This window comes from Palaemon carinicauda, chromosome 32 (assembly GCF_036898095.1).
Source record: "Palaemon carinicauda isolate YSFRI2023 chromosome 32, ASM3689809v2, whole genome shotgun sequence".
NCBI classification, from domain to species: Eukaryota; Metazoa; Arthropoda; class Malacostraca; order Decapoda; family Palaemonidae; genus Palaemon; species Palaemon carinicauda.
In genome coordinates, this window is record NC_090756.1 from 80,654,541 (window position 1) to 80,678,118 (window position 23,578).

The window sequence follows — 23,578 nt, forward strand, 5'->3', positions numbered from 1 at the left end:
AAGGACGAGAAGGAAGCTCGTTTTTAGCTAAAAAACCAAGCTGTAAGGAACATGTAGCCGTTTCAGATGTAAAACCTATGTTCCTGCTGAAGGCGTGAATCTCACTGACTCTTTTAGCTGTTGCCAAGCAAACGAGGAAAAGAGTCTTTAATGTGAGATCCTTAAAAGAGGGTTCTAGGAATTCTTGCCGCATACATTTTCGCCGTAGGACTTTTTGTCACGGACTTTTTGCCGTAGGAAACTTTGCCACTAGGTATTTTTGCCGTAAGGAATTCTTGCCGCAAATTGCATATTACTTTTATAATTTAAAGGTATAAAAAAATAAGTATAGTGGCCTACATACATACATCTAATGCGATGGATGGTCTCTGATAATTAGCTCTTACTTATGAAGTTTTAAACAAGCAGTTTTAGCCCATACATACACTCCACTGGTCTTTGATAAATAGCTCGTGCTTCTAAAGTTTAAAACAAGTCGTTTATAAACAAGAAGTATACATACCTACTTACATACATACATACACACATACATCTAATTAGCTCTTACTTAGTAAGTTTTAAACAAACAGTTTTTAGCATACATACATACACTCTATTACATACATGAATGCCGTATAATTAATAAAATATATCTAAATTATGAGTATAAAAGGGTATGAAAATAATAGTGTATTATAAAACAAAGTTTATTTATTTAAAAAAGTAATAAATTTAAGAGCAATTGAAGTTACAATAAATATTCAAATATTCATCATTGTCAAAATAAAATCAATAACAAAGGTATTACAATATAGAAGGTTTATTTATTTAAAATTCAAAATATTTGAAAAAAAAAAAACTTTAATCAAGTTTAGAATGAGTGCAAATTCATTGCAATACTCCGTAAATAGTGTACTTTACGCTGAAAATCATATCTCGAAACAATTCTTTGTATTCTTACGTAAACATCTTTGTACTTTTTCTTCATGTGAGATGCTTCGCCACGTTCAATATCAATTCTTTTCTTTTTTGCTAGACTCTCTTCGTTTTTCAAAAGGTTAATTAATTGTCAAATATTTGGGTGGAATTTTGTAACAGAACTTTGCAAGGCATTATGAAACCCTTCTACACTATTATTGGTGTTTGGTAACTTATTTAGTCCGTTCATAAACATTCCACATATCCACAGGAATACATACATAGATGTGTGTGTATGTACGTATGCAAGTAGGTATGTAACAACTTGTTTTAAACTTTAGAAGCACGAGCTATTTATCAAAGACCAGTGGAGTGTATGTATGGGCTAAAACTGCTTGTTTAAAACTTCATAAGTAAGAGCTAATTATCAGAGACCATCCATCGCATTAGATGTATGTATGTAGGCCACTATACTTATTTTTTATACCTTTAAATTATAAAAGTAATATGCAATTTGCGGCAAGAATTCCTTACGGCAAAAATACCTAGTGGCAAAGATTCCTACGGCAAAAAGTCCGTGACAAAAAGTCCTACGGCGAAAATGTATGCGGCAAGAATTCTGGTCACCTTAAAAGAGGCTGATTGAAGCGGTTCGAACCTTGCTGACATCAGGAACCTTAAAACCCCGTCTAGGTTCCAGCCTGGTGTGGCTAACCGACGCTCCTTTGAGGTCTCAAAAGACTTAAGGAGGTCCTGTAGATCTTTGTTGGTGGAAAGATCTAAGCCTCTGTGGCGGAAGACCGCTGCCAACATGCTTCTGTAACCTTTGATCGTAGGAGCTGATAGGGATCTTACATTCCTTAGATGTAAAAGGAAGTCAGCTATCTGCGTTACAGAGGTACTGGTTGAGGAAACTGAATTCGCCTTGCACCAGCTTCGGAAGACTTCCCATTTTGACTGGTAGACCTTGAGAGTGGATGTCCTCCTTGCTCTGGCAATCGCTCTGGCTGCCTCCTTCAAAAAGCCTCTAGCTCTAGAGAGTCTTTCGATAGTCTGAAGGCAGTCAGACGAAGAGCGTGGAGGCTTGGGTGTACCTTCTTTACGTGCGGCTGACGCAGAAGGTCCACTCTTAGAGGAAGAGTCCTGGGAACGTCCACTAGCCATTGCAGTACCTCGGTGAACCATTCTCTCGCGGGCCAGAGGGGAGCAACCAACGTCAACCGTGTCCCTTCGTGAGAGGCGAACTTCTGCAGTACCTTGTTGACAATCTTGAACGGAGGGAACGCATACAGGTCTAGATGGGACCAATCCAGAAGAAAGGCATCTACGTGAACTGCTGCTGGGTCCGGAATCGGTGAGCAATAATTCGGGAGCCTCTTGGTCATCGAGGTAGCGAACAGATCTATGGTGGGCTGACCCCACAGGGCCCATAGTCTGCTGCAAACATTCTTGTGAAGGGTCCACTCTGTGGGGATGACCTGACCCTTCCGGCTGAGGCGATCTGCCATGACATTCATGTCGCCTTGAATGAACCTCGTTACCAGCGAAATCTTTCGATCTCTTGACCAGGTGAGGAGGTCCCTTGCGATCTCGAACAACTTCCTCGAATGAGTCCCTCCTTGCTTGGAGATGTACGCCAAGGCAGTAGTGTTGTCGGAGTTCACCTCCACCACCTTGCCTAGAAGGAGGGACTTGAAGTTTCTCAAGGCCAGATGAACTGCCAATAGCTCCTTGCAGTTGATGTGAAGTGTTCTTTGCTCCGGATTCCACGTGCCCGAGCATTCCCGTCCGTCCAGTGTCGCACCCCAGCCCGTGTCCGATGCGTCCGAGAAGAGAAGGTGGTCGGGGGTCTGAACAGCCAATGGTAGACCTTCCTTGAGAAGAATGCTGTTCTTCCACCACGTCAGCGCAGACCTCATCTCTTCGGATATAGGAACTGAGACCGCTTCTAGCGTCATGTCCTTTCTCCAGTGAGCAGCTAGATGATACTGAAGGGGGCGGAGGTGGAGTCTCCCTAACGCGATGAACTGGGCCAGCGATGAAAGTGTCCCTGTTAGACTCATCCACTGCCCGACTGAACATCGGTTCCTTCTCAGCATGCTCTGGATGCATTCTTGGGCTTGACTGATTCTGGGGGCCGACGGAAAAGCCCGAAAAGCTCGACTCTGAATCTCCATACCTAGATAGACAATGGTTTGGGATGGGACGAGTTGGGACTTCTCTATATTGACCAGGAGACCCAATTCCTTGGTCAGATCCATAGTCCATCTGAGATTCTCCAGACAGCGACGACTTGACGGAGCTCTTAAAAGCCAGTCGTCCAAATAGAGGGAGGCTCTGATGTCTGCCAAGTGAAGGAATTTGGCAATATTCCTCATCAGTTTGGTAAACACAAGAGGTGCCGTGCTTAGGCCAAAGCACAGGGCTTGGAACTGGTAAACGACCTTTCCAAAGACGAACCTTAGGAAAGGTTGGGAGTCTGGATGGACGGGGACATGAAAGTACGCGTCTTTTAGGTCCAACGAGACCATCCAGTCTTCCTTCCTGACCGATGCTAGCACCGACTTCGTCGTCTCCATTGTGAACGTCTGCTTGGTGACAAAGACATTCAGAGCACTGACGTCCAGCACCGGTCTCCAGCCTCCTGTCTTCTTCGCTACCAGGAAGAGACGGTTGTAGAAGCCCGGGGATTGATGGTCCCGGACTATGACTACCGCTCCCTTTTGTAGCAAGAGAGACACCTCTTGCTGCAAAGCTAGCCTCTTGTCCTCCTCCTTGTAGTAGGGAGAGAGGTTGATGGGAGTAGTTGCTAGAGGGGGATTGCGCCAGAACGGAATCCTGTACCCCTCTCTTAGCAACTTCACAGACTGAGCGTCTGCACCTCTGCTCTCCCAAGCCTGCCAGTAGTTCTTGAGCCTGGCTCCCACTGCTGTCTGGAGAGGTAGGCAGTCAGATTCTGCCTTTTGAGGACTTGGAACCCTTCTTCTTTTTGCCACGATGACTGTCGGCACGGGTACCTCCTCTGCTGGAGGTTCTGCCACGAAAGGGCGGGATGAACCTAGATGCTGGTGTGTCCATCCTAGGTCTAGGCACGGAAGGTAAAGCTGTGACTTTACGTGCGTAAGAAGCCACCAGGTCATGGGTATCCTTCTGGATCAACGAGGCAGCAATCCCCTTGATCAGCTCTTCCGGAAAGAGACACTTGGAAAGCGGAGCAAACAACAACTCCGACTTCTGGCATGGTGTGATCCCCGCAGACAAGAAGGAGCAAAGATGATCTCTCTTCTTAAGCACTCCAGACACGTACGAAGCCGCAAGCTCACCAGACCCATCCCGAATGGCTTTGTCCATGCTAGACATGATAAGCATGGCAGAGTCCTTATCCGAAGGGGAGGTCTTTCGGCTTAACGCTCCCAAACACCAGTCGAGGAAGTTGAAGATCTCAAAAGCACGAAAAACTCCCTTCAACAGATGGTCCATGTCAGAAAAGGACCAGCAAATCTTAGATCGTCTCATAGCCAGCCTGCGGGGAGAGTCAACCAGACTTGAGAAGTCGCCCTGGGCAGAGGCAGGAACTCCCAAGCCGGGTTCCTCTCCCGTGGCATACCAGACGCTAGATTTGGAAGCAAGCTTGGTAGGCGGAAAGATGAAGGCAGTCTTCCCCAGTTGCTTCTTGGACTGCAACCACTCTCCCAGTACCCTCAAAGCTCTCTTGGATGAGCGCGCAAGTACGAGTTTCGTAAAGGCAGGAGCTGCTGACTGCATGCCTAAAGCGAACTCGGAGGGAGGTGAGCGCAGGGTTGCAGACACAAACTGTTCCGGATACAGTTCCCTAAACAGGGCAAGGACTTTCCTAAAGTCTATGGAGGGAGGCGTAGACTTGGGTTCTTCTATGTCGGAGTGCGGATCGTCCAAATGCGCAGCTTCGTCATCATCAGATACTCCATCATCCAAAAGCTGAGGAGGAAGTGGCAAAGGTGGAGCAGAAAGCTGAACGGCTGGATCAGGCAGCACGGGTGCATGCGTAGCTGCACTGGATCCAACATCATGCCGCTGCTGGTCAGTCTGCGAGCTGGCAACAACAAAAGCGGAGTGCTGGTGCGTGGGATGGACTGCCGTGGGTTGCGGAGACTGCCGCATTGCGTCAAAACACAGCAGCTTGACAGCACCTTCCCACTGCTGATGCGGTAGCTCACGCATGTCAACGGAGGGTGCCGCATGAACATGCGTCTGGCAGGGTCGACTGCGCATCGGTGGTGGAGCTCTCACAGGTGGAGTGTGGGAGCAGGCAGCCGCAGTATCTGCTGAGCGCACAACCGTGGCAGGTTGTAGGTTAACAGGTGCAGTGTCAACCTTCTCAGCACGATACTCCTGCATGAAGGAAGCAAGCTGAGACTGCATAGTCTGCAGCATGGACCACTTAGGGTCTACCGTGGTTGGTGCGGCAACAGACGGAGTGATTGCCTGCTGCGGAACCACTCTACCTCTCTTGGGAGGTGTGCAGTCTTCGGAAGACTGCGGCGAGTCCGAACTGACCCAGTGGCTACACCTGGGCCGTTGGACTCGCTCGGAAGGGACCTTGCGCTTGAGAGGTCGTGAGACCTTGGTCCAACGTTTCTTCCTAGAAACTTCTTCCACAGACGAGGAATGAATGGGCTCACTCGTCTGTTTGTGGATGGGACGATCTCTGACAGATACGTCCGCAACCACTGAGGGTACATCCGTACGCTGATCAAGGCCTGTCGAACCCTTTGGTCCTTCGACATTGCTTCTCCCCTGGGCTTGGGAGCTTGCAAGAGGTCCCGGACTGGGAGGACGACTGGCACGAACAGATGCACCCTCATGCGCAACACTGACACTGACACTTCTCACCGCACTTGCACTCACTACACTTCCCACTGCACTTTTCGCTTTCAACTCTTTGACATCGGCCAAAAGTTGATTCTGGTCATTAGCTAATGACTCCACTCTGTCACCAAGAGCCTGAATGGCACGCATCATGTCCGCCATGGAGGGTTGAGCACTAGTAGCAGGGTCGGGAGTCACCACTACAGGGGAAGGAATAGGTTGAGGGGCATGGGGAGAGGAAAAATCAAACGAGCGAGAGAGAACTCCTCCTGATCCTATCCTTCTCTAGCCTACGTGCATTCTTTAGAAATTCATTAAAATCGAATTCCGAAAGCCCAGCGCATTCCTCACATCGATCTTCCAATTGACAGGATTTACCCCTACAATTGGAACAAACGGTGTGAGGATCTATAGAGGCCTTCGGCAGACGCCTAGAACAGTCCCTAGCGCTACACTGCCTGTACTTAGGGACTTGAGAATGGTCAGACATCTTGAATTCTTGAATTAGCCAAAGGGGGGAATCCAAAATCTAGCAAAGTTCATCAACAATTAATCCAAATCTAATCAAAAAGCTTGATAAGCTAATGATAATAGTTCCTGAATAGCGAAAGCTAAAATCTAGAGCGAATACATCACCAAATGCGTGAAAACAACTCCAGAAACAACAGCGTATCCAAGTAGGTCTTGCCGGTGGCACGACAGAGGAAAAATTGGTTCTTGTTGACAAGAAGTACCTGAGTACCTACTCAACAGATGGCGCTGTTGTTGTACACCCCCACCTGTATAGCGATCGCTGGCGTATCCCGACCTTAGGTTTTTTCTGTCGGGCAACAGAGTTGACAGCTACATGATCATCGGGTAAGATTAATATTGAAAAATAATAAATAATAATAATAATAATAATAATAATCCCTAAAATGAAACTTACTTAGCTAATCAATATGACTCGGACAGCTTGTCAATTATATACAGTACATACAGTACAGATGTGCAAATTACTATTATGTTGAAAACTTAGGCAGGCTTTCATAAGAGAAATTAACAAGTGTACATGTCAGGTGTCCATCTCCTTTGAAATTATAATTTCTGTATGATTCTTAAGTCTGAAACACACACAAACAAAAAAAATCTTTTTAAGAGTCTTGCCTTTCATGAAAAATATATAGGCTTAATTTTTTCTTATAATTTAAGAAACATCTAGCATATTGATTATATTGATTCCATACATGATATTTTCTGAATGGTGTTGGTAAAAGTAAAATATCCTTTTTTTGATAGTTTTTTCTTTTTTTAACTATCTTCCTAATCCTGAAAAATTAAAATACCAAAAAAAAAAGAGAGAGAGAGAGAGAGAGAGAGAGAGAGAGAGTGTAATTGCACATTTATTTCGTTACTGAGAGAGAGAAATATGGTGAATAAAATTAAGGCAATCTTCTAACTTTCCCCCAAAGAGTTGTGGCTGATAATGTAATAGCCTACAAATACGTAGTATTGTGATTGCAAAAGCAGAAAAGTATTATAAAATCTAAAAAAAAATCACAGCTTTACATTGTATCATAAATCTCCATACTAAGTATACTATCATAATTCACCTTGGTTTTACAGTTATGGAATAATTTCAAGTCATAACTTAAAACAAAAACCCTGTAATTTGTAAAAGTTAGTTGGATATTTTATAAAAAAATCATCATCATTATCATCATCATCTCATCCTACACCTATTGACACAAAGGGCCTTGGTTAGATTTCATCAGTCGTCTCTATCTTAAGCTTTTAAATCAATATTTCTCCATTCATCATCTTCATGCTTCATAGTCCTCAGCTATGTAGGCCTGGGTCTTCCAACTCTTCTAGTGCCTTCTGGAGCCCAAATAAATGTTTAGTTAACTAATCTCAGCAATTGCAACAAATTAATTCAAAATAAACCACTCTCAATAAGATGAATGGCACATTTCCTATCTCTCTATGGTAAATAAACGAAGTACTGTACTATGCAATGACTCTTTTAGTGTGAAGGAACAGGTTGAAAAGGTAAGGATCAATTTTCAGAGCTTCAGTTCACATCTCCAGACTTGCCTCATTCGTCAACGTTTGCAGTAAATTTTTACCATACCTCAGATATAAAACATCTTGAAGTAAGAAAAGATATAGAGGAAAGAACAAGAAAAAATGTTATTTTTATAATAAAATAAATTTTTGAATATACTTACCCGGTGATTATATAAGCTGCAACTCTGTTGCTCGACAGAAAACTCTACGTTAAAAATCCGCCAGCGATCGCTATGCAGGTAGGGGGTGTACTTCAACAGCGCCATCTGTCGTGCAGGTACTCAGTACTCAATGTAAACAAAGAACTCAATTTTCTCCTCGGTCCACTGCGTCTCTATTGGGGAGGAAGGGAGGGTCCTTTAATATATAATCACCGGGTAAGTATATTCAAAAATTTATTTTATTATAAAAATAACATTTTTCAATATTTAACTTAGCCGGTGATTATATAAGCTGATTCACACCCAGGGGGGTGGGTAGAGACCAGCAATAAATGTTTACATTATTATGAGCTAAGGATTTTTTATTTCATTTTAGCAGTTATCAAAATAACAAACTTAAAATAAATAAGTACCTGGTAAGGAAGTCGACTTGAACAATTACTCTGCCTTTTTAAGTACGTCTTCCTTACGGAGCCTCGCGATCCTCTTAGGATGCTGAGCGACCCCTAGGAGCTGAAGTATCAAGGGTTGCAACCCATACAACAGGACCTCATCAAAACCTCTAATCTAGGCGCTTCTCAAGAAATGACTTTGACCACCCGCCAAATCAAGTAGGATGCGAAAGGCTTCTTAACCTTCCGGACAACCCATAAACAATAATAAAACATTTCAAGAGAAAGATTAAAAAGGTTATGGAATTAGGGAATTGTAGTGGTTGAGCCCTCACCCACTACTGCACTCGTTGCTACGAATGGTCCCAGAGTGTAGCAGTTCTCGTAAAGAGACTGGACATTCTTAAGATAAAAAGACGCGAACACTGACTTGCTTTTCCAATAGGTTGCGTCGATTATACTTTGCAGAGATCTATTTTGTTTAAAGGCCACGGAAGTTGCGACAGCTCTAACTTCGTGTGTCCTTACCTTCAGCAAAGCTTGGTCTTCCTCATTCAGATGGGAATGAGCTTCTCGTATTAACAGTCTGATAAAATAGGATAAAGCATTCTTTGACATAGGCAAAGATGGTTTCTTAACTGAACACCATAAAGCTTCAGACGGGCCTCGTAAAGGTTTAGTTCGTTTTAAATAGAACTTAAGAGCTCTTGCAGGGCATAAGACTCTTTCTAGTTCATTTCCAACCATACGATAAGTTTGGAACATCGAACGATATTGGCCAAGGCCGAGAAGGCAGCTCGTTTTTGGCTAGAAAACCAAGTTGTAGAACATGTAGCCGTTTCGATTGAGAATCCGATGTTCTTGCTGAAGGCATGAATCTCACTGACTCTTTTAGCTGTGGCTAAGCATACCAGGAAAAGAGTCTTTAAGGTGAGATCTTTCAGGGAGGCTGATTGTAGCGGTTCGAACCTGTCTGACATAAGGAATCTTAGTACCACGTCTAAATTCCAACCAGGTGTAACCAAACGACGCTCCTTCGTGGTCTCAAAAGACTTAAGGAGGTCCTGTATATCTTTATTGTTGGAAAGATCTAAGCCTCTGTGACGGAAGACTGATGCCAACATGCTTCTGTAACCCTTGATAGTGGGAGCTGAAAGCGATCGTTCTTTCCTCAGATATAAGAGGAAGTCAGCTATTTGAGTTACAGAGGTACTGGTCGAGGATACGGATACTGACTTGCACCAGTTTCGGAAGATTTCCCACTTCGATTGGTAGACTCTAAGGGTGGATGTTCTCCTTGCTCCAGCAATCGCTCTGGCTGCCTCCTTCGAAAAGCCTCTAGCTCTCGAGAGTCTTTCGATAGTCTGAAGGCAGTCAGACGAAGAGCGTGGAGGCCTTGGTGAGCCTTCTTTACGTGTGGCTGACGTAGAAGGTCCACCCTTAGGGGAAGTGTTCTGGGAACGTCTACTAGCCATCGAAGTACCTCGGTGAACCATTCTCTCGCGGGCCAGAGGGAAGCAACTAGCGTCAACCTTGTCCCTTCGTGAGAGGCGAACTTCTGCAGTACCTTGTTGACAATCTTGAACGGAGGGAATGCATATAGATCTAGATGTGACCAATCTAGGAGAAAGGCATCTATATGAACTGCTGCTGGGTCCGGGATTGGTGAGCAAAATATTGGGAGCCTCTTGGTCATCGAGGTTGCGAAGAGATCTATGGTTGGCTGGCCCCAGGTGGCCCAAAGTCTCTTGCATACATCCTTGTGGAGGGTCCATTCTGTTGGAATTATTTGTCCCTTCCGACTGACACAATCTGCCATGACATTCAAGTTGCCTTGGATGAACCTCGTTACTAGTGATATGTCTAGACCTTTTGACCAGGTGAGGAGGTCCCTTGCGATCTCGTACAACGTCAGAGAGTAGGTCCCTCCTTGCTTGGAGATGTACGCCAAAGCCGTGGTGTTGTCCGAGTTCACCTCCACCACTTTGCCTTGAAGGAGAGACCTGAAGCTTTTCCAGGCCAGACGTACTGCCAGTAGCTCCTTGCAGTTGAAATGCATTGTCCTTTGACTCGAGTTCCATATTCCCGAGCATTCCCGACCGTCTAATGTCGCACCCCAGCCTACGTCCGATGCGTCCGAGAAGAGAACGTGGTTGGGAGTCTGAACAGTCAGGGGAAGACCCTCTCTTAGGTTGATATAGTCCTTTCACCAAGTCAGACAAGACTTTATCTTTTCGGAAACCGGGATCGAGACCGCTTCTAGCGTCTTGTCCTTTTTCCAGTGAAAAGCTAGATGGTATAGAAGAGGACGGAGGTTGTCCTTTTTCCAGTGAAAAGCTAGATGGTATAGAAGAGGACGGAGGTGTAGTCTTCCTAGTGACACAAATTGATCCACGGATGACAGCGTCCCTACCAGACTCATCCACAGCCTGACTGAGCAGCGTTCCTTCTTCAGCATCTTCTGGATGGATAGCAGGGCTGGGGGCTGATCGTCTTGTTCAGCAACGTCCTCATCAGAGGGTTCCTCATCCGAAACTGATGAGGAAACGGCAACGGAGTGGGCAACGTCTGACTCGCTGAATCCGGTCGCACTGGCTGGATGCGTGACGGAGCCGGACGCAATATCATGGAACTGCTGCACAGTCTGTGAACTGTCAACAACCATGGGTGCGCGAGGAAGCACAGCGTCAACCCGAAACTGTCTAGACCGTCTGGGTTGTGCAGTCAACACCCTACCGGGTTGCTGAGGTTGACGCACTGCGTCACAACAAGTCACCTCTGTTGGTTGTTGAACGTCCTGAACGTCAACAACCATCTCCGAGCGTCGCTTAACGTCAACGTGCGGCTGGCAACCCACACTGGGTCGCATCGGTGGAGGAACCACCTCAACTGGCAGACGCGAGTAGGTTACCTCAGCGTCAACAGGGCGCACAACCGACCGGTTGGAAGGTTGTTGGCCAGAAGGTTCTTCTCCGCCTTTAAGTCCTCTATCAAGGACGCAAGCTTGGACTGCATGTCTTGCAGCAAAGCCCATTTAGGGTCTACGGGAGCAGGTGTGGCAACAGACGGGGTTAGCGACTGAGGCGGAACCGTTTACCATCCCTGAAAGCCTTGTTATGCGTGACATAATAGTACTGTACAGCAAAACTTCAAAGGCTCGACAACAGCTGAGAAGTTGACCTGTAAACAACTTGGAGCGTCTCCTGGCTAGGCGCCAGGGAGAGTCTACCAGAATTGAGAAGTCTATCTGGGCAGAGGCATGAACTCCCAAGCCGAGAACTTCTCTCGTGTCATATCAGACTCTCGCTCTAAAAACCAGTTTAAAAGAAGGGAAAGCAAAGGCTGTATCCCCCAAACTCCTCCTGGTGAAAAACCAGTCGTTTAGCCAACGTAACGCTCTCTAGGAGAGCGAGAGAGCACTAGCTTAAAAACAACGGCTTCGAAGTAGCTAGGCCTAGTGTAAGCTCTGACGTTTAGGCGAACGAGGAGCCGCAGTTACAAGATCCGGACGAAGATCCTTAAAAAAAATCATCATGATTTAATTAAAGTCCATAGGAGGCTAAGCAGCTTAAGGCTCCTCTCCATCTGACAGAGTCCTCAAGGGAATATCAGTAGGAGGGAGAACAGCAACTTCCTCATCTACAGGAACCTTGTCCGATAAAAGCCGAGTCTCTCACTGGTGCATTAGTAGCGGACCAGAACGCAACGTCATGTAACTGCTTGACAGTCTGTGAACTGTCAACAACTGAACTGTCACCACAACAGGTGCGTGAGGACGTACAGCGTCCACTCGAGACTGCTTTGACTGCCTAGACTGAGCAGTCAAAACAACTCTAGAATGCGGAGGTTGACGCACAGCGTCAAAACAAGTCAACTCCGATTGTTAGTGAACGTCTAGAACGTCAACAGGAGCATCAGCCAGTGGCCTAACGTCCAAATGCGGCTGAAAAACCACACGAGACCGCATCGAGTGTGGTTCTAAACAACCTGACTGACGTGACTAAGCTACGCCAACGTCAACAGTAAGCACAAAGGAACGTTAGGTTGGCTGAAAGCCAGGATATCGATGAGATAAACGGCTAGACTCAACGGACTAATCGGCAGAATAGTCTTCCATAAGGGAGGCAAGCATATACTGCATGTTTTGCCATACAACCCCTTAAGGATCAACGGAAATGGTTGTGGTAATAGACGAGGGTAACGTCTGTGACCGCAACACTTTGCCTACAAAAAAGACTTTCGGAGTCTGTGTTACGCTTTTGTTAGGCGGCGAGCAGTTATCCGATGACTGCATAGGGTCAGAGCTGTCCTAATGGCTGTAACCAGGACGCTGGACCTGTCCTGAAAGGACTGACTTTCGCTTAAGGGCTTCGAAACCTTGTGACAGGTTTCTTATGCGAAAAGCCTACGGATGGCGAGGAGAAACAACGTCTCTCTCGTCTTATGGTAGGGGAGATCTTGGTAAGAAACACCCGATACCATAGAGGGAAAACGTCTGTTCGTTGGTCAAGGCCTCTCGAACCCATAAGTCTTTTGACATTACTTCTCCCCTTGGCTTGGGAGCTTGCAAGAGGTCCCGGACTAGGTGAACGACAGGCACGAACAGACGAACCCTCGGACGCAACACTGTAACACTTTGCGCCTCGGACGCAACACTGTAACACTTTGCGCATATCACTTTATCACTTCGATTTTCTGTTTTGCACTTATTTCTACCTGAAACACGCAATTCTACCCTTCATTAAAAGGTAGTAATTGCGAAATTAGTCGTATAATGCAAGCTCATAATACCAGCAAAAAACAGAAAACATATTTAAGATAAAAAGAAAAATCAGTGGCTGGGAAAGAGACTAAACACTAGTTCATATAACTACGTTTTCAATCTCTCACCGCACATAGCCTGGGGACGAGAATAAAAACCTAAAAACGTTTTATCCTTCCTCCCCGTACAGAGACTAGGGACGAGAGTAACACGAGAACAACGTTACCCGCTTGAACGGAACGTTTTCTCTCCTCTCTCTCCCTCCGTCTCTATCTCTCTCTCTCTTGATTTCGCACCTAAGAGAAGAGCCCAATTATATATCGTCAAAAAAACATGTTATTTGACTAAAGGAAAAAACTGAAAGGTTTTTCAAATAAAAAGTTCCTTTAAATTAGAATTTAAAACATTAAAGCTAAGAAAGAATGAACAAAACGTCAGAATCGATTTACTCTTACTGCAAAGTGAAACCGTGATACACTCTCTCTCTATCGTAACGATAGAGCGCATGTTGAACGTCCTGAACGTCAACAACTGCGTAGCATAAAAAACTAAACGTTAGTTCATCTTTGAAAACAGTACGAAGACTATCAAAGAAATTCTTTCATAAAATATTACATTTAAAAAGTTTTAAATTCTTTAAAAGCTAATTACGATATAAAGGGCTCAACGTTGATTAACTTCGGTTCCAAGTTAGGACCGCCTACTATAAGGAAAGGTCGCATATAAACAAAACATTAAAATTTATTTTTATATGTTTATAATAAATGGAAAGTTAATCAAAGAGGCCTAATAAAGGCGGAGAGATATAAAATATATAGATCTATAACGTGAGAAGACAATTACAAAAAGCCTAAACACACTTCCGTCTAAGGGAAGGGTCGGCCATTTAAAAGTGAAAGAAAGTCCATACTCTCTTTGTCACCATAATTAAATCTATCCAAAACGAGTTCAAGTTTTGAGATGAAGATAAAACACCTGCATAGCGAAAGCTCAAAACTAGAATAGTGTACTTCACCAAATAGTTGTGAAAACAAATCCAGTTAGCAACAGCGAATTAGTAGGTCTTGCCGGTAGCCCGACAGAGAGAAAATTGAGTTCTTTGTTTACATTGAGTACTGAGTACCTACACGACAGATGGCGCTGTTGAAGTACACCCCCTACCTGCATAGCGATCGCTGGCGGATTTTTAACGTAGAGTTTTCTGTCGAGCAACAGAGTTGAAGCTTATATAATCACCGGCTAAGTTAAATATTGAAAAATAAATGATACAGAAGAAGATAAAAGGGCAACTACAGGACTTGAGCCTAGGGCATCAAGTCCCTTAACCCAACACCAAACTTCTGACTCGATACTGTCAACCTCTAACTATCCTGACTTGATACTATTGACTACAAGCCTTTCCTTTATATGCTATATCAAAGTGCAAAGCCAACAGTAATAAAGAAAATGTACAAAACAAACATGTCTTCCAGCAACAAGAAGAATGGCTCCTCAAAATCATGTATTGTGCAAGTACAATACTTTTTAAAGTTTAAAGGGATGGATTTCATGTAAGGATCGACTAGAATTGTGGTACAGTATATAAAACATGAAGAACATTTTGGTTATATTCATGATTACTGTAAGTTCTAACAGTCTTGTCTTCTCCATCATAAAGCTCAATACTAAAGAGTATTCTAAAAGTTTCATCTCGGTTGCAACCAGGTTTGGAAATGATCTTCCTTATGGGGTAGTTAAATCCACGGAATTTCAAAAGTTCAAACTTGCAGCGAATGTTTTTTTTTTTTGTTGAACTGGCTGATAGGAGTCTCTCTTCATAGTTTATATATGACATTTATTTTAACTTTGTTACTGTTCTCATTATATGTTATATTCTTTATCATATAGTTTATATACAGTATTTCCTTATTTCCTTTCTTTACTGTATTTTTCCTTGTTGGAGCCCTTGAGATTATAGCATCCTCTTTTTCCAACTAGTAGTATAGGTTAACTGATGATGATGATGATGATGATGATATTTCATCATCATCATTTCCTCCTACGCCTATTAACGCAAAGGGACTTGGTTACATTTCACCAGTCGTCTATCTTTAGCTTTTGAATCAATACTTCTCCATTCATCATCTCCTACTTCACGTTTCATAGGCCTCAGCCATGTAGGCCTGGGTCTTCCAACTCTTCTAGTGCCTTGTGGAGCCTAGTTGAAAGTTTGGTGAACTAATCTCCTTTGGGGAATACGAAGAGCATGCCCAAACCATCTCCATCTACCGCTCACCATAACTCACTCGGGTAATCTCGCTCATAGTTTCATTTCTAACCCTGTCCTGCCATTCAAGTCCCAATATTCTGCTGAGGGCTTTGTTCTTAAATTTGCAAAATCTATTGGATATTATTACATTATCATACCACGACTCATGTCCATACAGTAACACCGATCTCACTAAACTGATGTATAGCCGGATTTTTATATGTAATTTCAGGCAATTTGATTTCCAAATTTTACTTAACCTAGCCATTGTTTGATTTGCTTTTTTCAATATTTCATTAAACTCCAATTCTAAAGATCCTATAATCTGTAGATTATAGTTCCTAAATATCTAAATGATTCTACCTCATTAATCCTTTCTCCTTCCAATGATATTTCATCTTGCATTGCATATTCCCTTCTCATCATCTCTGTCTTCTTTCTATTTGTCTTGAGCCCAACCTCATGTAATATTTCATACATTCTGTGGTAAACAGAGCAAGAGATGGTGATAAGTTCTAGCTTTTTCAAAAAGAAAGACAAAAACAAGTATACATGGGCAAGAGTGGCAAATGGAAGAGCGGTAGAAAGGGCGTTAATGGATTATGTATTGATAACTAAAAAAAATGTTTGGAAGATTGAAAGACATGGCGTGTTTAGGGGTATATGTCTGATAATTTTTTGGTGGAAGGAAAATTAGTTGTAGCAAAAGAGTGGGGGAATAGAGTAGGTGGATGTAAAAGGGAGCTAGTGAGGGTTGAAGAGCTAATAAAACCGGGGGTAAAAAGTAAATATCAAGAAAAGTTGAAAATGGCATATTACGAAGTGAAAGTAAGAGGAAAATGGTAATTTAGAGGAGTGGAAGTTAGTAAAAGAAAATTTTGTTGGGATTGCAAGTGATGTGTGTGGCAAGAAGGTTGTTGGAGGCAGCATGAGGAAGGACAGTGAATGGTGGAATAAAGGAGTGAAGGTAAAAGTGGAAGAGAAAAAGAGGGCTTTTGAAGAATGGCTGCAGAGTAATAGTATAGAGAAGTATGAAAAATATAAAGAGAAAAATGTGGAAGTAAAGCGCAAGGTACGTGAGGCAAAGAGGGCAGCTGACCTGAGGTGGGGTCAGGGATTGGGTCATTCATATGAAGAGAATAAGTAGTAGTTTTGGAAAGAAGTGAAGAGAGTAAGGAAGGCTGGCTCAAGAATTGAAGAGACAGTGAAAGATGGAAATGGAAGGTTGTTAAAAGGAGAGGAGGCAAGAAAAAGATGGGCGGAATATTTTGAAAGTTTACTGAATGTTGAGGATAATAGGGAGGCAGATATAATTGCTGTTGCAGGTGTTGAGGTGCCAGTGATGGGAGATGAGAATGAGAGAGAGATTACAATAGATGAAGTGAGGAGAGCACTAGATGAAACGAGAGTAGGAAAAGCGTCTGGTATGGATGGTGTGAGAGCTGAGATGTTGAAGGAAGGGGGTGTGACTGTACTTAAATGGTTGGTGAGATTGTTTAATATGTGTTTTGTGTTGTCAATGGTACCAGTAGATTGGGTTTGTGCATGTATTGTACCACTATATAAGGGAAAGGGAGATGTGCATGAGTGTTGTAATTCATGAGGTATTAGTTTGTTTAGTGTAGTTGGAAAAGTGTATGGTAGAGTACTGATTAATAGGATTAAGGATAAAACAAGAGAATGCAATCTTAGAAGTACAGGGTGGTTTTAGAAGAGGTAGGGGTTGTATGAATCAGATTTTTACAGTTAGGCAGATATGCGATAAATATTTAGCAAAAGGTAAGGAGGTGTATGTTGCATTTATGGATCTGGAGAAAGCGTATGATAGAGTTGATAGGGAAGCAATGTGGAATGTGATGAGGTTATATGGAGTTGGTGGAAGGTTGTTGCAAGCAATGAAAAGTTTCTACAAAGGTAGTAAGGCATGTGTTAGGATAGGAAATGAAGTGAGCGATTGGTTTCCGGTGAGAGTGGGACTGAGACAGGGATGTGTGATATCACCGTGGTTGTTTAACTTGTATGTTGATGGAGTGGTGAGAGAGGTAAATGCTCGAGTGCTTGGACGAGGATTGAAACTGGTAGACGAGAATGACCATGAATGGGATGTAAATCAGTTGTTGTTTGCAGATGATATTGTACTGGTTGCAGATGTGGAAGAGAAGCTTGGCCGATTAGTGACAGACTTTGGAAGGGTGTGTGAGAGTAATGTGGGTAAGAGTAAGGTTATGAGATGTACGAGAAGGGAAGTTGGTGCAAGGTTGAATGTCATGTTGAATGGAGAGTTACTTGAGGAGGTGGATCATTTTAAGTACTTGGGGTCTGTTGTTGCAGCAAATGGTGGAGTGGAAGCAGATGTACGTCAGAGACTGAATGAAGGATGCAAAGTGTAGGGGGCAGTTAAGGGAGTAGTGAAATATAGAGGGTTGGGCATGAATGTAAAGAGAGTTCTGTATAAGAAAGTGATTGTACCAACTGTGATGTATGGATCGGAGTTGTGGAGAATGAAAGTGACGGAGACAAAAATTGAATGTGTTTGAGATGAAATGTTAAGGAGTACGGCTGGTGTATCTCGAGTAGATAGGGTTAGGAATGAAGTAGTGAGGTTGAGAACGGGTGTAAGAAATGAGTTAGCAGCTAGAGTTGATATGAATGTGTTGAGGTGGTTTGGCCATGTTGAGAGAATGGAAAATGGCTGTCTGCTAAAGAAGGTGATGAATGCAAGAGTTGATGGGAGAAGTACAAGAGGAAGGCCAAGGTTTGGGTGGATGGATGGAGTGAAGGAAGCTCTGGGTGATAGGAGGATAGGTGGAAGAGAGGTAAGAGAGCGTGCTAGAAATAGGAATGAATGGCGAGCGATTGTGAGTTCCGGTAGGCCTTGCTGCTTCCTCCGGTGCCTTGGATGACCACGGAGGTAGTAGCAGTAGGGAATTCAGCATTATGAAGCTTCATCTGTGGTGGATAACGGGGGAGGGTGGGCTGTGCCACCCTAGCAGTACCAGCCGAACTCGGTTGAGTCCTTTGTCAGGCTGGGAGGAACGTAGAGAGGAGAGGTCCCCTTTTTTGTTTCATTTATTTGATGTCGGCTACCCCCCAATATTGGGGGAAGTGCCTTGGTATATGTATGTATGTATGATAAAACAAGCGTTAACATTTCCTTTTACACTACTGTGCTATACTTATTGAAAAGAATACCGTTACCTAATTAACATTTTGGGGTTATCGGAGGTCTTCTTAGCTTGCTGCGAAGCGTACTGAAATCCATGAAGCCGATCGTTGGGAAACTTGTAATGGAATCAGGAAAAAATAGTCGAAAATATAACAAAGCAATATCTATACTCACCTGACTTTTGTTTCAATTTCCATTTTTATATCTCCCCAAGTCTTCAGGTTACATGATTTTTTTGTTCTTATTTTTTCTTGTTTAACAACTTCTAGAGTCATCTGCTTGGCTGTAAAATGAAATGTATGTCTTAACTTTACTTACAGGTAAAACTATCACAATGTAAGTTATGTACCAGTGGGTACAAAGTACAGTAAGCCATTAAAATGTTAAGGATACAAATCATATAACAAATAATGGAAAGGTTAATCAGTCTAATAAAAGTAAAGGGAATTTTACAATAGACAATATTATTACATACAAGAATGGAAAGCCAGATATAATATATTACAGTATTATTATTATTACTAACTAAGCTACCACTCAGTTGGTAAAGCAGGATGCTATAAGCTCAAGGGCTTCAACAGGAAAAAATAGCCTAGTGAAAAAAAGGAAATAAACTATGTGAGTAGTAATAAACAATTAAAACAAAATATTTCAAGAGCATTATTATTATTATTATTATCATCATTGTTACTACCCAAGCTACAACCCTGGTTGGTAAAGCAAGATGCTATAAGCCCAAGGGCTCCAACAGGGAAAAATAGCCCAATGAGCAATGTAAATAAGGAAATAAATAAATGATGAGAGAAAATTAATAATAAATCATTCTACAAACAGTAACAACATCAAAACAGATATATCATATATAAACTATAATAAACCTTATGTCAGCCTGTTCAATATAAAAACATTTGCTGCAACTTTCACTTTGAAGTTCTACTGCTCCAACTACCCAATTAGGAAGATCATTCCACAACTTGGTCACAGCTGGAATAAAACTTCTAGAATACTGTGTAGTATTGAGCCTCATGATGGAGAAGGCCTGGCTATTAGAATTAACTGCCTGCCTAGTATTACGAACAGGATAGAATTGTCCAGGGAGATCTGAATGTAAAGGATGGTCAGAGTTATGAAAAATCTTATGCAACATGCATAATAAACTAATTGAACGACAATACCAAAGATTAATATCTAGATCAGGAATAAGAAATTTAATAGACCGTAAGTTTCTGTCCAACAAATTAAGATGAGAATCAGCAGCTGAACACCAGACAGGAGAATAATACTAAAAACAAGGTAGAATGAAAGAATTAAAATACTTCTTCAGAATAGATCGATCACCTTAAATCTTGTAAGACTTTCTCAATAAGCCTATTTTTTGTACAATTGAAGAAGACACAGACCTAATGTGTTTCTCAAAAGTAAATTTGCTATCGAGAATCACACCTAAAATTTTAAAAGAGTCATACAAAGTTAAAGAAACATTATCAATACTGAGATCCGGATGTTGAGGAGCCACTGTCCTTGACCTACTTACAATCGTATGAGTTTTGTTAGGATTCAACTTCATACCCCATAATTTGCACCATGCACTAATTTTAGTTAGATCTCTATTAAGAGATTCAGCAACCCCAGACCTACATTCAGGGGATGGAATTGATGCAAAGAGAGTAGCATCATCTGCATATGCAACAAGCTTGTTTTCTAGGCCGAACCTCATGTCATGTGTATATAGTATGAAAAGTAATGGGCCAAGAACACTACCCTGTGGAAAACCAGATATCACATTCCTATACTCACTATGGTGCCCATCAACAACAACTCTTTGCGATCTATTACTTAAAAAATCAATAATACTCCTAAGAAATGACCCACCCACTCCCAACTGTTTGAGTTTGAAAACAAGGGCCTCATGATTAACATGGACAAAAGTAGCACTAAAATTAAGGCCAATCATACGAACTTCCTGACCACAATCAAGGGATTTCTGTACAGCATTGGAGATTGTAAGAAGGGTATCACATGGTCCAAGGCCTTTACGAAAACCAAATTGCAAACTAGGGAGTAGATGATTTCCTTCAGCAAACCTATTAAGACTTTTTGCCAGAAGACATTCAAAAACTTTAGATAATATGGGAGTTATAGAAATTGGGCGGTAATCAGACTTGAGCTACCACAAACACATTTACATAGAGGAGTAACATTACCAGTTCTCCAACAAGTGCTAAAAGCTCCTCTTCTTGCTAACTTGCACAAAATAACATAACTTTGGAGCCAAGAAATACCATTTGGGTCTAGACCTCCATAAGCATCAAGGTCCATCAACAGAGCTTTAATTTCACGAGATCAAAAGCTAAACTAATTAGTTTAGCCTTCAGTCTGGCAGTTCTTGCTACAAAATTTCAATGATACAAAAATTTTCAATTCTACACTACAGAGCATAATGACACTGCCATATACCAATGATTTCTTTGGAGTATGCAATGATCTTACATTGTCAGTGTTTAAGTAGACCATTCATACGATGCTAATGACCTCCCGGCTGTGAAGTTAAGAATCGGTCAAAAGACTTGTTGGTTGCGGGATACAATGAGTATCCTTTGGGATATTCGAGAGAAAAAGGGGGAAATCATTCTCTGGCTAACAGTGGCAATCAGACAAATCTTCAAGATAGGGAGTCCTAGACGATGTAAAGTTACTTGAGAATAAAACAAAATGATCTTCCTCCTTTAGCTGAATATAGCAGCAGCTAACTAGGGAAGTGAGAACAGAATATCCTTTCAGATCTTCAAACTTGCAGCGAATGCTTTTATGTTGAGCACTGACATGAGTCTGTCTTCATAGTTTATGTGTGACTGATCTATTTCAATGTTGCTACTGATCTTTTATATTCTATATTTCATATTTTATATTCTTTATTCATTACTTATATACTGTAGACTTTATTAATTTCCCTTTCTCACTAGTCTATTTTTCCCTCTTAGACCCTTAGGCTGACAGCCTCCTGCTTTTCCAACTAGGGTTGTAGCTTAGTTAGTAGCAGTAGTAGTAGGAATTATAATAATAATAATAATAATAATAATTATAAATAATAAGAATAATAATAAATAATAATAATAATAAATAAATAATAATAAAAATAATAATAAATGATAAATAAAATAATAAAATTATAAAATAAAATAATAAAACAAAAACAAATATAAAATAAAGAAAATATAAAAAATAAATAAATAATACATAATAAATGATAGATGATAATAATAATAATAATAATAACAATAATAATAATGATAATAATAATAATAATAATAACAATAATAATAATAATGCTACTACAACAAGAATAAGAAAAAAATTTCTATCTATTTACACGCAAACTGGAACCGTCTGTTTACCATAGGTTTTTATAGTTACGTGTTGTTCTGTCTTGCATCTGTTATCCTTATTTACATCGGGTTGTGTATGTTTTTTATTGCCATTGCCAAAATCAGATACTTTGTGGAGGGTATGTATTCACCCCTGTCGTTTATTCATTTGTTTGTTTTTTTTTGTAAGCAAATTTACAGAAAAACGATTGTACTGACTTTAACCAAACTCGGTAGTTATTTGGGTATGACCTAGGGATAAATCTCTGACATTTTGGATGGGCACAAGTAATGTTTTAAGTTTTAAATAACCCAATTAACAGAATACTAAATAATACTAATGACCTGAGCTTCAATGAATAAATTTAGCACAAAGGATACAGTCTCACGTTCATAAAAAAAAAAAAAAAAATGTTCCATTAGTAGGATATTGACCATGATTTTACATGTTTCAAGACGATGAAGCAGTGAGATATTTACAAAAATACAGGGAAAATACTTGAGGAAAACTATTGAGAATATCTAATTAGCATATTCAGTACTCTCGTTAATCTAAAACAACCAAAATACTATATTGGCAACATTTAAAACTCTCCATAAGGAAAAATCAATAACACATGTGCTTTATCCCTGGGTTGGGAGTCCTGCACCGGTGATTCTCAGGAGGAGAGTGCTTAGAGGTTTAAAGGCCGCTCATGAATAGCAGAGGCAAGAGACAGTGACATTGCCCTATCGAGCAGAACACCATAGAGACTGACTATACATACATATGATCAGCATCCACACCCCTTCTCCACCCAAGATAGGACCAAGGAGGGCCAGGCAATGACTGCTGATGACTCAGCAGATAGACCTATAAGCTCCCCCCAAACACCCCCATCCTTACCTCCCAAGGGTAGTGAGGTTGCAGCAACCAAAGGAACTAACGAGTTTGAGCAGGACTCGAACCCCAGTTTGGCGTTCACCAGTCAGGGCCGTTACCACAAGGTAAAGCTATGCACCATCGTTAAGACATTTCTCGGTTTCTTGCCAAAGGCAAACTCAAACAAACAAGTGCCATTCTAAGAGATGATTGAATGAAAAATTAGATGACGTCAGTTGACTTGAAAAATAAATGATTAAAGTCCTAGAGTCTGCTTCCGCTAAAGTAATGTCTTAATGACATCCATATTAATACCGTTTCCAAGGCCTTAGTTACAACCAAGGCCTTGGGTATCTCAGATGCCCTAACAAAGGCTGTATTGTTACCGATATTACAGTATAGTAATACCTTGAGATACGAATGCACTAAGATACAAATTTTTTGAAATACGACCATACATTGTATCTATACAGTGGAACCTCTACATCCGAATGTATCTACATCTGAATTTTCCAACATCCGAAGTAAAATTCGAGCAATTTTTTGACTCTACACCCTTATTTTATTTCGACACACGAAGTAAGCAATTTTCGTCGTACCGGTTGTATCCGAATTTTTCGACACGCGAAGTACAATTCGAACACGTTCCTACTCTACACCCGAACTTTTTTTTCGACACCCGAAGTAAACAATACTCGTACGCGTAGTCGGTGCTCATAGCGCCTGAAGTGTTTTTTATTTCCGCCGATAGAAGGCAGCTCTTCGACCTCGGAGGGACCCTCAATTAGCGCGGCTTGGGTCAGTCCTCTGTTCTCGTCGGCTTCTTGC

At 41.8% G+C, this 23,578-nt stretch overlaps 1 protein-coding gene across 6 annotated transcripts in view; it reads right to left on the reverse strand.

Annotated features, from left to right (window-relative positions):
- LOC137625409 (uncharacterized) overlaps window positions 1-23,578 on the reverse strand; it is a 258,701-nt gene that overhangs the window by 80,094 nt on the left and 155,029 nt on the right. For all 6 annotated transcript variants that reach the window (XM_068356313.1, XM_068356308.1, XM_068356311.1 and 3 more), the window contains exon 9: window positions 18,698-18,806. In XM_068356313.1, coding sequence (XP_068212414.1) covers window positions 18,698-18,806 — 109 coding nt within the window. The remainder of the gene's footprint in view (window positions 1-18,697; window positions 18,807-23,578) is intronic.